Below are 15,813 nucleotides of genomic sequence, written 5' to 3'. Positions count from 1 at the left end.
ATTGGAATTGAAGTACTTTTCTATTTCCATCTCGTCAACAATAAGGCATAGGTTGAATTTTTTGAAAAAATTGATGTGTCCAAATTTATCATAAAGCAAATTTGTAGATTTTTCTAAAAAATCTATTTAAAGTATCAGGAGTTTATACATCATCAACGCGATAGACTACCTGAAATGAGTCGACACTTTCGCAATTGTGTACGAGCTATAATTAGAATTAAGATTGTTAAGCAGGAAAGTGAGGGAACGAATGCTCAGGCTACAATTATGGTATCAGAAAAAAAAGAGAGGTGAAATTACTCTATCATTTTTGAAGCGGATATAACACGTCATTTTATCGTTTAATTTTAATGCATTATCACGGTTCGTTATGTTTATGAGTAAGCATATATACTCTGCTAATTGACTGAGGAAAATCATTGATAAGATTTTTATTTCGTTAGCATAAAGTGTGTATGGTCCTATTTTTATCTTTCGAACTTGATATGATTTTTCACGTGGCTAATTAGCCGAATTTAAAATGTGTTTCATTTATATAACTAGCGCAGCAAATCTATTCGCAAAGAATTGAATAATACACAATACACAAACGTTTTCCCTTCGCATAAAAAGAATGAATAAATAAATTAGTCGCGTATCGATTTATTGTTTTCTTTCCAATCACGGCCGACTGATTGTGAGTGTAATTCACACTAGTGAATATTCTTATCACCCTTGTTTTTCATCCACCTTTACTTTTTTCTTCTGCGTAACGTAGAATTGAAAACTCGTCACGTGGCTGTTGGAACCTCATGTTGACCAGGTGTATAAACTCGAGACGGTGATACGGTCGATCTATTTTGCGTGACCATAAAACGAGAGCAGTGATTCCGTCAACCAAGCCTCGCAGTTTTATACTCTCTAATGAGCTCTCCTCCACTTCGCATGGCCCAGTGATATAAACTTTGCACGCAACGATTCGCAGAGAATTCTGACAACCACGGCTGCATGTATAAACAACACGCTTGCATACATTCGGTATAGCGAAAGCGATTATCATCAAAGGTCTCAGAAGCTTGAGGGATCAACGTACGCAAGGTTTGAAGATAAAAGAAACGCGTTACGCACTTTCTTCCGGCGAAAATCGTTAGCTTTTCGATTAATTTTGCTACGAGATAATTGTCAGATTTATCAAATCATTACAGTCGCTAGCTACAAAAGATCTGTTTAAAAATACAGATATAATAAACCGAATTTGAGATATCCTCTCCTTGCGAAGAAGTGGCATAAATGAATCGAAAATTTTCACAACAAAAAAGAGGAAAAAGAAACAACAAAATGAGTAAACATTTGAAAAAATCGCAGGCGATATGAATTTTACCGGGAAACGATTGAATTGAAAATTCCAGACTCGTAAAGCGGGTCAACTTCGCAGCTTTCGTTCGGGAGAAAAGCGGCGTACTTCGACCCTCGTTTGATGGGGTTTTCTGCGAACAATTATGGCGAGGCATTTGAGAGATTTCTATTGAAATTCAGGGGATGACCGAGTGCGGCCCTGGGATGAATGACGCTCCAATTAGCGTCGCTAATTATTGCGCTGCCACCCACTTATGATGTGTGTATACGCTTATGTATACGGCCATACATATCTGTGCTGCGACTGCGTATCCCATCGGAGTAGAGATAACGCGTAACTCGAGTTTGCCGGACTAAAATATCTTCCAAACCGGCAATCATTTGTGCGTTACATCCGTATACATGCATGCATTTTATGTGGGTATGCATACATATGTTTGTATGAGCACGCACACAGATAAACCCGTGTATATAGCTGCAGGAAACTGTAGCAATTAAGCTTTTTATCTTTATACTTTTCTCTCGGTTGGTTTCTCTCCCTTTTCAAACCGATCGACGTGAGTCGACGATGACGAATGGGGAAAGTACGGATTTTCTAAACGTCGATACGATTCGTTAAACGTTGAACTTAATTTTTTTCCACGATAGAACAACGATTCCCATCATTTCTTGGGTAAAACCCAACGGCGTGTAACTTTTTCAAATTCAATTTTGTTTATTGATTGTCGGCGATTGATAAATGTTGTAATCGATAAATACAAATTCTTAGCTTTCTTTCAATTTTTATGGTATTAATCATAGAAGTGGAGAATCAAAAAAGGCCACAAGCGTCTACGACAAAAAATCTTAAAAATCGGAGACTGTTTTCTTTTCACTGCATAGTTATTTACCGATTCGACAATAGAATTGAAAAAATAGCAGTTTGTAATTATCCTCTTCAATTAGTGTCCATTATCTGCGGAAAGTGATTTCGGACACGAAATTTTTTTAATTACAAATATTTTAGTAAAAGAATTGATTAATGTGGAACGAATGGCACGTTTTCTGGCAATTAACTCATATTCTCATATTCTCTTCTAATGAATTGAAATCGTTTTTTTCTTATAAATAAACCAAAGTTAACTTCATAACGTTCTGGACTTTGTCAATCGTTAAGAGTAAAAGACTCAAGGTTAGTAGGTATCACAGGAAGTTGAATAGTGAGACCTGTTTCTATGCAGATAGGTGAAAAAATAAATGAAAAATAATCGCTTTTTGCTACGGGGCAAAGAAAACTCGGACCTATATTTAATTTTTAGCTGTTCGTTTACTTTGCTTCCTTTTTAATCCATTCTTTGTTTCTTATGTCGACTTAGTTTCTGCTTGGTTTAAGTTTTTTAAATTACACAAGTTTTCCACGTTGGGCAAAAACGTCGCTTCCGCAGTCTGATTTGCCAAAATAGAGAGGATATGAAGAACTTTAAAAAGGTTGGGATAAGTGAAACACACTCTTTCGCTTTCCACTATCAGTTCAGGCTCTTCCAAACTCCGAACAACTTACTGGAATTCCTAAGATCCTTTCCCTCTGGTTCCTCCATCCCTTTCTCTGCTCCGCCTGTTCCATCTACTTCTTTGTTATTTCAGTCCACCCGATTCATTGAGCAAGTCCGAATTTACGTCGTCTAAAAAGTAAAGTAACGGAGAACGAATCGAACGATCAGCCCCAAGCGTTTTAAAATAACAGAAAAGTTTCTCGTGCAACGTTTTATTACATAACGCGAGAAACAATTACTCGAGCACTTTGCGATTCAGTAATTTAAAAGAAAACTCCGCGGTACAAGTCATCGCGTACTGTATTATAAAACATCACTGTACGGCTATAATCCTTCGCCATTAGCTGCCGGCTATTAATCAACCCGAAGGACACGGTGACGAAGGCGGTTTCGCGCTGCAGCTCTCATGCCTGAGCAATCGATTCGAACCTTACGTGACTAAACACGTTGCAGGACTTATTATAACCCCCAAAGAACATTCTTATCGAGATTTTTATTACCCCGTGCGTATCATGCGCCGGAAATTACTATCCAACGGTCGAAAGGGACCCTGAGTTTAATTGATCAGCTTTGTAAGAAGTTCTACCGTGTTAACAGAGTTTTCTTTTTCTTGCTCCAAGTGTTTGGAGAGAAGCGAGGAATTGTTACAGGGTAGATTTGATTACATTTTTCAATAATTCCGTACTTTTCAATCCTCACAATTTTCTCACCCACGAAATACGACGCGTCCTCGCGCCGTTCGAACTCGCAACCCGCAGCACGTGCCTGCGATGCAGGGTGCCGGATGGCAGGCGTTTCGAGAGATTGACACGAACGGGAAAATCGCTCAGTTATCTATCAGTCTGACCGAAATTAACGAGATTTGCCTGATTTTTTTTGTTTCAGAAAGTGGTATAGTTCAGATCACGATGACGATGGATGTGAGCAAGTCGGAGACTAATAAAAATGGCTCCACGCAGCAGGAATGTGCCGGGTGTGGGAAAACTATTACGGAAAGGTGAGCGAAGGCCGGGTATAAAATTTTCGAATTTCATAGTCTGTCGAATCTTGAATACTTAAAGCTATTACTATCCAAAGTTTTTCAGAATCATTTTTTTTTTGTGACGTAACTTGAAACTTTATATGCAAAAAAGTGGAACAGTAGATTGTAGAAATCGGGTTTCCTGCATTCAAAACAATTATTACAAGTGGATTTGAATCTCCGGAGACTTTTATTTTTAGAGTTTCAATACCGCTCCCAAATATCTCCGGTGATTTGTTTTGTGACTGATTCGATTATGTTTTACTGCTTGATCGTAATTATTCCGATTCCTCGAACCATTTTAATTAATGTTACGTCACGCAGTTCTGGTAACGACAGAATTGGGGTCATTCTTCTTGACAGGTCAAAACCGTTTGACCATCTGCCGAAAAGTATCGGTTTAATCCTCAATAAAGAACACAACCAACGCCTCGTAATCGATTTTCGGATATCGTCTATAAAATTAACCACCTTCTGTTTTCACAGGTATCTACTCAAAGCCTTGGACCTGTTCTGGCATGAAGATTGCCTGAAATGTGGCTGCTGCGATTGTCGGCTGGGTGAAGTCGGCTCGACCTTATACACGAAAGCGAACCTCATACTCTGCAAAAGAGATTACCTCAGGCTCTTCGGTAACACCGGGTACTGTGCAGCTTGCAGCAAGGTCATACCGGCCTTCGAGATGGTGATGAGAGCCAGGGCGAATGTGTACCATTTGGAGTGCTTCGCGTGCCAGCAGTGCAACCATCGGTAAGTGACTTTGAATCACCAGCCCGAGCTGATGCATACTTTCTATTTAGCCGATCAGGGCTTACTTGTCGCAGCTTTGTTCTCTTTGCCGAAGAAATTGCCGAGGGCCAATTCATACTTCATCACCCTTTTTTCTCACACCTTCGCTGAAGTCGGAGAAACTCGACTTCAGGGACCAGCGCCCCGTAGTTTCTACGCTTTAGGTTCGCTACCTGGTGAATCTCGACTTCCAGGACAAACGCTCCGTAGTTCTGTCTGTCCAGGTCCTTGACCTGGTGACTTTCGACCTTCGGGACTAATTTTCCCTAGATTTAGCCGTCCAGGTCCTCCACCTGGTGGATCTTGGCATCCAGGAAAGGCTCTCCGTAGATCTGGCTGTCCAGGTCATGACTTGGCTACTTTCGACCTTCAGGACTAATTTTCAAGTTTACAAGTTTGATTATTAAAAACTTCATTTTTTGTACCATCAAACCAATATGCATGCTTCGGATAATATTTTGAATTGGAAAAAAAAATGTGAACGATCAGGATCAACAAATTGCAATTGGTGAGTAGTTGGCATAGTATACACAGGAATACATGACAATAACGTCGTTCAATTAGAGCTGATATTGCTGTGCGTCGTGTTTCAAATCTGTTAGCACTCAGCTGATTGTTCTGTGGTATTTTTTGACGAAGTTTATTGTCATAAAATCACAATACGTTATACTTACATGCAACTGTAAACGTGATTTGTAGCATTGTATAGAAAAAATCTTACGGGCAGATTCGTTTTGCGTCACATGCACAAAGACGGTGTTCATCCTATACACTGTGAAGCAAATACCAGAATTTTTTGGGGAGTTCATCGTGCCTAAGTCTACCCTACAACTATGTCATGTGGTAAAACACTGACAACTAGTAAGCGAGCGCACGAGCACAAAAACCAGTTACACTAGGCACCCGACCCTGAGCGAGCTTTAGCAAGCGAGGATCTTAAAGCTAGTGCTTTTTGAATTTTCAAAAAGTTATACGAAACTGCGATTCAGTTTCGTTCTTCTCTGTCTTACTTTGGTTTTTCTCAATCTACGGACGAAATTGAGTGGACAAAATTTGTTTAATCTTCATTATTGAAATTTGAAAATAATCAACTTTTGGTTTTTGGAAAGTGTATGGATTTGTACGTCGGCTTTGAGCAAATTTTAACGTATAAGTAGCGGTCGAGCAACTTCATATCTGGTATAATATTCCATTTCTTCATATTCCGCGTATTTGAAGTGACGTCTAAAAATCGGTGATGTAATATTGGAACCTTTATCAAGCTCCGTTGTGTGTTCTTTCATTCAGTTCACCTCGCGGGCAAATAAAACTGTAAGGGAAGGTATCCTCCTACGAGGCTCCCAATTGAAAAATCTGTCTTGCGTCGCCAATCTCCATGAAAAATATTCTTCGCTTCGGTTCGCGTGGCTCGTGGATGCGCGCTATCGCGTATGCATGTATTCGGCGAAGCTTGGAAGCTTCCACACACACACACACACACATGCGCGAACAAAATCCGGTGTATAAAGACAGGAACGAATCCGCGACACACACGGACGGCGACTCCTGCTACACACCTAGATAAAACAGGCGACCGGAGGGGGGAGAGAGAAAGACAGGCAGGGATGGTCGCGAGACGCGGTCCACTCCGGGGGTTGCTTTACAGGCCAGCTGGGAAATCACCCTCTATTTCGCCGCCCCCGCAACCCCCGATCCCCGCAACGCTACGCGATCGAGGCACCGAGCCAGGGGCCAGTTATATAATTATCTAGATACTGCTGACATTTTTGTATCAAATTGCCACGGCACATAGGGCAAGAGATTGCTTCGCAATGGGGTAGCTAAAGGTTACGCTTCAAGTTATTGCCGGCCTGTTCTACGTGTACGGATGTCTCTATATGTTGAGATACGCGTTTACTATGGCGCAGGGATCACTGGATACTCTGTCTTTACGGTACGTTCCTTGTCAAGTTCGCCTGACTTGACGTACAAAAATTTTTCATCCTTGATTCTACGTATTCGGAAAATTTATAGGAGAAGGAGTTACTGTGTAATCAGCCTGGAAGTTAATAAACTTTCTCTTTTCGCTGTGTCTAAATTTTTTAAGGCATAAAACATGAACTCTGATAATTTTCACTCTATATGTGCGACCGATTTCTCGTCCGATGTTGTCTCGAGAACGAATGGATAGATTTTAATGATTTTTGTCTTGATCGATGCGGATTCGACGTTAATTTGAAAATGATTAAATCTGTTAAAATGGAATTTTGTCCATTGGTTTTTTCAGTTTTTGTTTAAAATCATAGAGTTTCTTGACAAAATGAAAATAAAAATCTATTTCCATAAAATGTTATTTTCGCACAAATAAGTGAAGTAGCGAGAATCAAGTCGTTGAACTAATCTTTTCAGAACAGTCGATATCTCCTACTGACTAGTTACAATTAACAGGTTGTAGACTATTTTTCAGTTTTTTCGACACAGCTGCTCATAAATAAGAGGTTGTTTTATTAGCCGTCAAAAATTACATATTTCTCAGCAATTTTTCTGTACACAGCTAAGGATTCAATGTAAATCACCGAATCAATGACAAATTACCTGATGTGTCGAATAATTTTTATAAAATTGAATGCTGCTTTGTACTTACCGAGACTCTTATTGCTTGCTTGCGATCGAAAAAAAGGAGTCGTGAATTGTGGGCTCAGGGGCGGGTTGAATTTGCGCGGATTGCCAGTTATATTTTACGAAGTGGAATGGAAGCTGAGTGCCCGAAGGTCAACGAGAGAGTCGCGGTCCGCAATTACTCTTGGAAGAAACGCGGGGAGATTTATTTTTTCATTTCTTATTACCCATTAACTCCTATTGACGTTGGCTGCACAGTCATAGGTATACGGTTGTTGCAGTAAACCGGAGACTGACTATATATTATGTAGAGGCTGCTGAATTGAGACCGTCAATCAGAGCCAATTACAGAGAGCGCGTCGTCGCCAATTTGGCATTTTATTGTACACCTATACCGGTACCTACGTACGCGAAAGCGAAAGGTCAGCGTTGTTTTCCGGGTATTTGACAGAGGGAAATAGAAGGATGATAAAACGAAGAAGGATTGTACATTTTTTATACTACTCTGGGAAAATTGTCCTTACCCTTACTGGGTGAAAGAATTATACGATAGATTGTGTCGATGTATTTACTATCGAACAATTTTGCAATGGTTCATTTTAGTGGGTCTACGTTATGAAGAAGTTTTCACATTATACAATTGTGCATTGAGGAATGAAATATCTGTGCCATAATTTCTTTTTATTCTTGGTTCGATTCGTCGCGAGCCAACTCAGCCGGAGTTAAAAGTAAAGAGATCATAGAGGCGAAACCGGCCGGGGATCGGAAACATATTTGTCGTGATAAAAATAGGTTGGAGAAGGTGGCGGAAGGTGAAAACCGACAGAAAATACAAAAAGCTTTGTAAAACTGGATAGGGGGTGGAACGGGCGAGCTTATTGGAGCAAGGGTGCAGTTTCAAGCCTGCAATAGTAATAGCTCGTCCAAGCGTGCAACAAACGCTGTACAGCTTCTCAAACAATGCGCGAACAAAAGAGCATCAATTTTACGTTTTTATCGTCCCGTATTGTCTATCTTTGACAATGCGCGGCTCGTATACCATTTCCGTTATACCCGACATGCCGTTTCTGTCTCTACGAGCGTATATATTTTTACGCTACCGTGTAGGTGTAACGAGTGTATTCTTGATAACGCGGAACAGGTTACTCATCGCCAAATCATCGATAACTCTCAACTTTCCGTGGCCAGTAGTAGAGATGGACGTTGGGGAGGAATGGCTGACATTTGCATTTCTCTAGAAAAACGTGAAATTATGTTAAATTTAGTTATTCGTAGTTGCCCATTGGCTGTAGCTGTAAAATACATGATGATTCTCTCATGTATATACGTATTTTTTAGTACAGTTTAAAGTCATACCCGTAGTCATACTAATTCTAAAAAATTTGCATCGATTTTATTCGAACTAAGAAAAACTTGCATGAATTTGACTTAAAATCGATCAAACTTTGGGATGAATCTTAATAAGAAAGTGTTGCGCACGTCCAGCGGAATTCAAACAGATTCGTAAACGTATTTACGTGAACATTGATTTTGAAGATCGTTCCAGTGCTGTCCTCTTAACGTCGATGGTTTTGCAATATTAAACAAACTTCAAAGAATCGATCGAGATTGGTTTCGGTTTATTCCTAATCTATATAATTCTCGTCAAACGAGGTTCAAAAATTGAATTCAACCCACGCGCAGCTGCGTTAATACTTTTTCCCCTGGTATTCTCGAATCGTGTAACCCGCCTAACGCAACGACGTTGAACGACCCCGACGTGTAAAACGTGCGTGATTTTCGCTCAAGTAGGTATAATGCAAGAGTGTGAGGTGGGGTAGTCTCGGACTATCGCTGGAGAAATAAGAAAGCCGTTGAAATTTTCCCCGTCGACAGGCTGTCAACTTGCCAATATCTGAGAATATATGAATTCACCGAAAAAGAATCGGGAGCAATATTCGAATGGTTTACGTATACGATACGTGTGTCACAACCAAGTATCAATATTTCGGAGGGGAGGTTTGAGGGAATCTAGAAACGACGTGACGGAGAACGGAAAACGTGAATGCGGAATAGGTATCCTCGAAAAAAATATCCAGGTTTGAAAAGTTCAAATGAATCTCGATTTGATTAACCAGGTACATTCCCTGATATTTAAATTTCATCCTGACAAAGTTCTGAGAGTTCTTTTGAAATCGGTAAGAAATACCAGTTACACATTCAATTTCGGCTTCCATTATTGTAATATAAATTAAATTGTTTTAAATTAAGGAAATGTATATTTTTTTTTATTTTCTTGGCCCAAGGTCTGAACGGTAATTTTTACTAAAATAAAAATTCTGCCCAAGTATAGCATTAGTTTTTCGCAGATCTTAGATGGTCGACATCGATCGGTAATTTTAAAAATAAAATTTGCAAGAAGTCCTGATTTTTCTAATATCTGGTTTCTGTTTATTCCAATGGAAAAAATTAAGCTAATTTCATTTTTGAATATGATTTGATTATTCACACGGTTCTTGCTGAAAATCCGGCAAAGAAAATGGAATTATGTATATTTTTTGACATTTTATTTACATAAATGGAAAAAAGTCACATGCTGTAAGGCACCTGTTAGACTCGGGGTGGGCCCAATTTTTCCCGACCCAATTAAACCCACTGAGTTTTACCTGGAAAATCCGGACCAAAGAACAGTTTTTTAACCCTTTCAATGTTTTTTTTTTGAACAAAGGTGTAGAGCGTATATTTTTAGATTACATGTGTTTATTAGGATATTAAGAAAATGTCAAAATGAACGATTGACTTTAAAATAATACCTGACAGTAACATATTTTAAAGTAATAAACGTGAGTGTGAACTTGTTCGTAGCATATTATCAAGAACACATGTTAGACGAAAACTGGAGTAGCGCACTTGTAAAAAAAAGTATACACTAAAAAAGAATAACTCGATGGGTTATCTCTCTAATTCCATGGTCAAGAGACTGAACGAAAATGCAACGGCTAACGCATCATAAACATGTAACGAATCAAAACCAATTTTATAAGGAAAAAACCAAAAAACAGCGTGATTTTTGCCCATTCTGTTTAGACATGAACTGAAAATTCTAAAGTTTGAGAGAATTTTCTTCGCAGTCAAAAACAATGTTTAAATTTCGTTTCAGCGAGAAAAAACAAGTATATATATATATTTATGAAAGAATTTAGTTTAATTTTTTTTTCGTTGTCGCAATACAGGAGCAGAAGTTGGCGCGCAATTAGCTGAAACGTGACACGAGCCTGAACTCAGAACTCGCAATTAAACAGCAACAATTATACGAGGGTAACTTTAGACTGTAATAACACGCAATAAAGGGTTGCTTGGAGTAGCTGACTGGGCGCAGGGCGGAGTCTGGAGAGGGAAAACCATCCCCCTCCTTGGCTAGGGGATGATTTACCGATCCAATTAGCTCCACGGTTACTCTCCTAAAAAGACGTCCGGTCTAATTTAACGGGTGTCCAATTAAAGACTAACCGTACTATTTAAAATTGTCGAACTAGTTTTGAGTATACGTGTATATACATTTGCTGTAATGTATGCAATTTTCAAACATCTGCAATAGGATTGAAATAAACTTGATGGGTGGGGGGGGGGGGGGGGGGGGGAGGACTTCTCGCGTAGATATGCTTAGAAAATCAATGTGAAAATTTATTTTCCCCCTCAATGGCCGATTATTTCTTTTACCTTTCGTCCAACTCCGAGAAATTACCTTCCAATCGTATCCAAGCAACACAAACATCTTTGATTTCTTTTCAGCTCACATCTATCTTCATCCGTGTTTACGCGATAAATCTTGCGCACACTTTATTTTCCTTTAGTGTTCCAATTTCCGATATACCACCGTTGCGGCATTCCACTTTCCATCTTGCGGTACGTACGTACAAATCAGAGTTTGAACGATCGCACACGTTTTTTTTTTTTTTTTTTTCATCTATTTACATACACCGCTAGATTTACAAAAGTTTTGTGTACATTCCGTCGACCAGATTTGCACTAAAGAAAATATATCAACTTTTGTGGCGATAAAAATTGTTTTCCTTCTCTTTGCATTGAACACATCTCGCCATTTTGCGTTACATACCCCTCCCCCCCCCCTTCGTCCCTTCATCACCGCAAAAAAAAAAAAATTTCCTACCAAGCGAAATTTTGATTATTTTCCAATTGAACTACGTTCAGATTAAATATTTTTTTTCAATGAAATAAAAAAAAAAAAAAAAAAACGGAGTTGAAAACCTGATGCCTTCTCCTGAAATGATAAAGTTTCGGGGTTTTTCATACCAGAGATCGATCGACGTGTGAGCACCTATCTAATACTTCCCATCTATTGAGTCTAGATATTCGTTTCGAAGCGAGTAACGCGACACTGCACTTAACCCGAGAGTGCAAAAACTGTCAAAGTCGAAAGAAGTTGATCCGAGCGACAGGATATCCGGTCGTAGAAAGTTTCCGTGGAAAGTACGAAATGGCCGCATAAAAAGGTCCAACGGACGAGCGGACGTTCGGTAATCTGCGACGCCGAAGCTGCAACAGTCTAGGAGAGAACTCGCTTGCATAGAAAATTTCAATCCGGACAGACCGACGTGTAGCGTTGGTGAATTTTTAACTCCGGTCCCGCGCGCGGCCATAACGCACCGTCCTTTCCGCAGTCGGAATTTCGACGGAGGAATATATAGACGGTCAGGACTAACGGCATAGATATGTAAGCTTGAATAAATAAATTAAATCGCGTTTGGCTTGCTGCTGCAACTCGTGAGACCTTCCATTAGGATCGCTTTACGGCCATCTCGGGGCCCGCGAAATATCCTCGGAAGATAAAATTGTCCCGGATTCAGCTCCGCTTGTTGCAGTCGCGGCATGAAAAAGTGTCGCGCGTTGTCGTATAAAGTTGAAGAATATTGCTTTTTCGATAAACCGGGGTCAAAAATGATGCAAAGAATTTCTCGGACTGGTGTTGATGACGATATTTTGGGAATATAAAATAGTATCCGTTGAAGTCACTAAACAATTGTATATATCTGTTCTAGAATTGGTATCGTTTTAAATATTGTACGAATTTTTAAGAAAATGTACGTGTTACAATTTATAGGAAATATTTAGTGTGGTTGTAATTGCCGATGTTACGTTTTACGGTTTTACGCCGATTGCAACATTCCATTTGTTTTTGTTTAGCTTCCCAAGTTCCTGCAATCGGATAATTACGAACCATCGTCAAATTATTGCAACGGTTGCAGTGCGAGCAAAGAATAAAAAGAATCGAAATGTTTACGAGACTTGTAAAACCAACGGAAGCTGGAAATTTTTCTCCGTACAATAATTTTGAATTATCGTAATAAATGAAAGCAGTTAAAAGGACTGTAAAAATACGCTATATCTTAAATTGAGAATTCTTCGCGCTGCCTGCAACAATTGCAGGGAATAATTTTTTTCCCTATGCGCAAACGCGATTTCGCATATTTTTGCAACGCGGCAGACGCGGAATGCTGTTCGAATCGTTGCACGCAGCTTTTGCTCTGCAGTGATGAACGGTAGGAGTTAGCCAAGGGTGGGATGGGCGGTATATGTGTGTAGGTACGGGCGCATAACGCGTTGGTCGTAATTCCACAATCCGTTAATTCAATAATTTCAGTGGAAAGCTTGCCTCGTTATAACGGGATAATAGCTGGCTGAGCCGACGACCCGTCCGCGCGTTGCGATAATTCTGTTTCCCGAACGATTATGAATATCTGCTTCTACCAGCATAACCCTCTACCTCTACCTATATCTGGCTCTCCGCTCAAATGCAACGACGACGATTCGCGAATCGCCGCGTGCACTTGCATCCTCCACCTCCGCGGAATCGCCGCTATTTCGCCATTTCAGATATAAGCTTTTTTTCCTAGCTGTAATCAAAAAATTTTGTATTTTTTATGTACCTACCACCTACTCTGTTTTTTTTTTTTTTTTTTTTTTTTTTATAACGCTAGCTTGTAATATATTTTCTTTCGATTGTCGCAATAAATTGATGTTAAATCATTATTAAAGGGTAAAAAGTATCGTTGAACGATGGCTGAATGAAAAAATTTAAAAATACGTGGAAGAAAGTAAACGAAATTGATTTTGCGTTGAAATTAGTAGATACGTATAGAATCGCTAACGAGTATAGTCTCATGAAATGGTTGCTTGTACTTAATTTTCTTATAATTCAAACGGTAATTTTCTATCAAGTTTGAATAAGTGAAATTTTTCTCAGTGTCTGAAACGAGACGATATTGATTTTATTCAATTTAGATACAGAGATAGGCAACAATTACGTTGCATATATTTCTTACCATCGATACGGTGACAGGATGTGTATTATTCTTGCGTGTCTTCTTTGCCGTGCTTACAGATTTTGCGTCGGGGACAGATTTTACCTCTGCGACAATAAAATCCTCTGCGAATACGACTACGAAGAGAGGCTCGTCTTCGCGAATATGGCTCTTCACCCTCCCGCCTCGCTCGCACACATAAAAAGGCAGCTGCCCCCGACCCCGACACCCTCTGGACAGAACATGCACCCCAGTCACAGTCCGATGCAGCATCCCCATCAGCCGCCGGGCCCCATGGCCCAGGCGATTGGACACCACAATCACATCTCGAACGTGAGTAGTTTTCACCGTTTTTCTTCGAATCATCCCTCCCTCCGATTTCGGGGCTTCTAACATTTTTTGGCGGACGATTATTGTTGCGCCATTCGGCGATAACGGTGAATTTCTACTACTCGACTTACTCAGTGCTCGGCTCGAAAGCTTTTCGGGCAGCAGACTGTTTATGTTGAGCGGAGCCTTTAAGCTCTTTATCGGTAGTTGCATGGCTTTGCTTAGACGCTTTTCTCTCTCTCTCTTTCTCTCTCTCTCTCGCTTTCGCTCTCGCTGCGAGATTGAAGTTGTTCAATTACTCGGTTCTTACTCATTATACACGCAGCTGTGTTTATATTATTCGCCCGTTTCAAACTTCTCGTATACTCTTAATTACGATTAGCTAATAAACCGAATTTCGGTACAATGCCTTTTATATCTTTTGGACCTTGTTCCAAACGGTTTTGTCTTCATTCGCACATCGTTCTGCAAGAAAGTTTTTTTTATTTTGTTTTTAATTTTTTTTTGTGAAAGAATTTAAAAATTACGCGACTTGCAAAATGCAAGCTCGAAATACAAGTTACATAAATAAAGTTCTTCCCTCGAATCTCACAATTGAACTTTTCAAGCTTGTCGCTCACCAGTTTCTTTCATTTTTCCTTTGTTTTCCTCAAACTGTTTTCTACCAATCAGCTATCGCAAATTTGAATCGAAACATCGCTATTGAAAGTATGATTAAATAATAATCGTGTACTCCACAGTTCATTCTCAAATTATTATCGATAGCTGTGTTTATCTAGTCTAAACATACGGTTGTTTTCCAACTTCCGTCTCGCTTTCCACGTTTGCTTCAATAAAATTCACCGAAATCGAGATCGGTCGCAAATTTCAATTTATGGCTTACTGATTGGGGTTTGTAATCTGGGATGCTGCAGGGGCAGATATCCGGAGGTCCACCGAACATGAACGGGACCATAGGCGGGCCGAGGGGACCGGGTGACATGAACAATAACGGTCTGTCAGGGCCAGGAATCGGATCGGTAAAACCTCCGCCAATGTCGATGCCGGCGCCGACGAGCTGAGACGAGGCTGCACCGCCGATGAAAAAGCTAAGGTGTCTCGACGGCTATTGAAACGATCGTGGATCTACCTGGAAATCAGAGAAATCTATACCCAAAAAAGTGGCCCGCGACCTTACCGGCCAGAATACAGTGTTCGAAATTATAATCTGACAGACAGCAGCCCCGCAAAAAGCGAACGATTGCAAGCTTTCGGCTCTGCAATTTTAACGCGCGTGAAGAAAATTACGTTTTTTTGCCCTTTGTTTTCCAACTGTATGAGATGTATGAAATAGGTGTGAACAAAAAAAAACTTTCTTTTTTTTTTGGTCGTTTGCATTTTGTTTTTTTTTTTCCGTCTCTAAAAACTCGATCGATAGATGTCAGTCGAAAAGGTGCCGGATAAAATTTTGTGAAGAATAAAAACCGATACGTGGAACACAAACATAACGTGATTTATAAATGATGAAAGGCGAAACGAACTTCGAATTGTTGATTAATTTAGAAAGGAGAGAAAACAAATTATTGGTAATGATAATTTAATTTTTTTTTTACGTTCGTTGTCTCGGACGAAGTGAGAAAATAATAAATATGTAATACGTTGTATAATACGATATGTAATAATTTTGTGTAAGATACTTGTAGTGATTATTATATATATACGTATATTGTATATGTATATATATATATATACCCATACACACGCGGACACACAAACTAAAATACATATATACATGTATACATGTATATATATATAAAAATGAATCTGTAAATAGCTGTACTCTAGGTTATTACGAATATCTATTTGTAAGTTTAAAAATACGAGTATACGGTCATATTGTTTCATTATTATTACTATTGCAGTCTGT

General features: G+C 39.5%; 1 protein-coding gene across 6 annotated transcripts in view; it reads left to right on the top strand.

The window, feature by feature from the left end:
• The window catches only part of LOC124184622 (LIM domain only protein 3-like), a 115,337-nt gene extending 99,808 nt beyond the window's left edge, over nt 1–15,529 (top strand). For all 6 annotated transcript variants that reach the window (XM_046574551.1, XM_046574556.1, XM_046574554.1 and 3 more), the window contains 4 exons: nt 3,753–3,864; nt 4,375–4,638; nt 13,658–13,910; nt 14,822–15,529. In XM_046574551.1, the coding sequence (XP_046430507.1) occupies nt 3,753–3,864; nt 4,375–4,638; nt 13,658–13,910; nt 14,822–14,968 (776 nt within the window). In that variant the 3' untranslated portion in view covers nt 14,969–15,529. The remainder of the gene's footprint in view (nt 1–3,752; nt 3,865–4,374; nt 4,639–13,657; nt 13,911–14,821) is intronic.
• The last annotated feature ends 284 nt before the right edge of the window (nt 15,530–15,813 follow it).

The sequence above is a fragment of the Neodiprion fabricii genome, chromosome 6 (genome assembly GCF_021155785.1).
Source record: "Neodiprion fabricii isolate iyNeoFabr1 chromosome 6, iyNeoFabr1.1, whole genome shotgun sequence".
Classification (NCBI taxonomy): Eukaryota; Metazoa; Arthropoda; class Insecta; order Hymenoptera; family Diprionidae; genus Neodiprion; species Neodiprion fabricii.
Note: the sequence above shows the minus strand (reverse complement) of the source record. Positions and strands in the feature narration are given on the sequence as shown.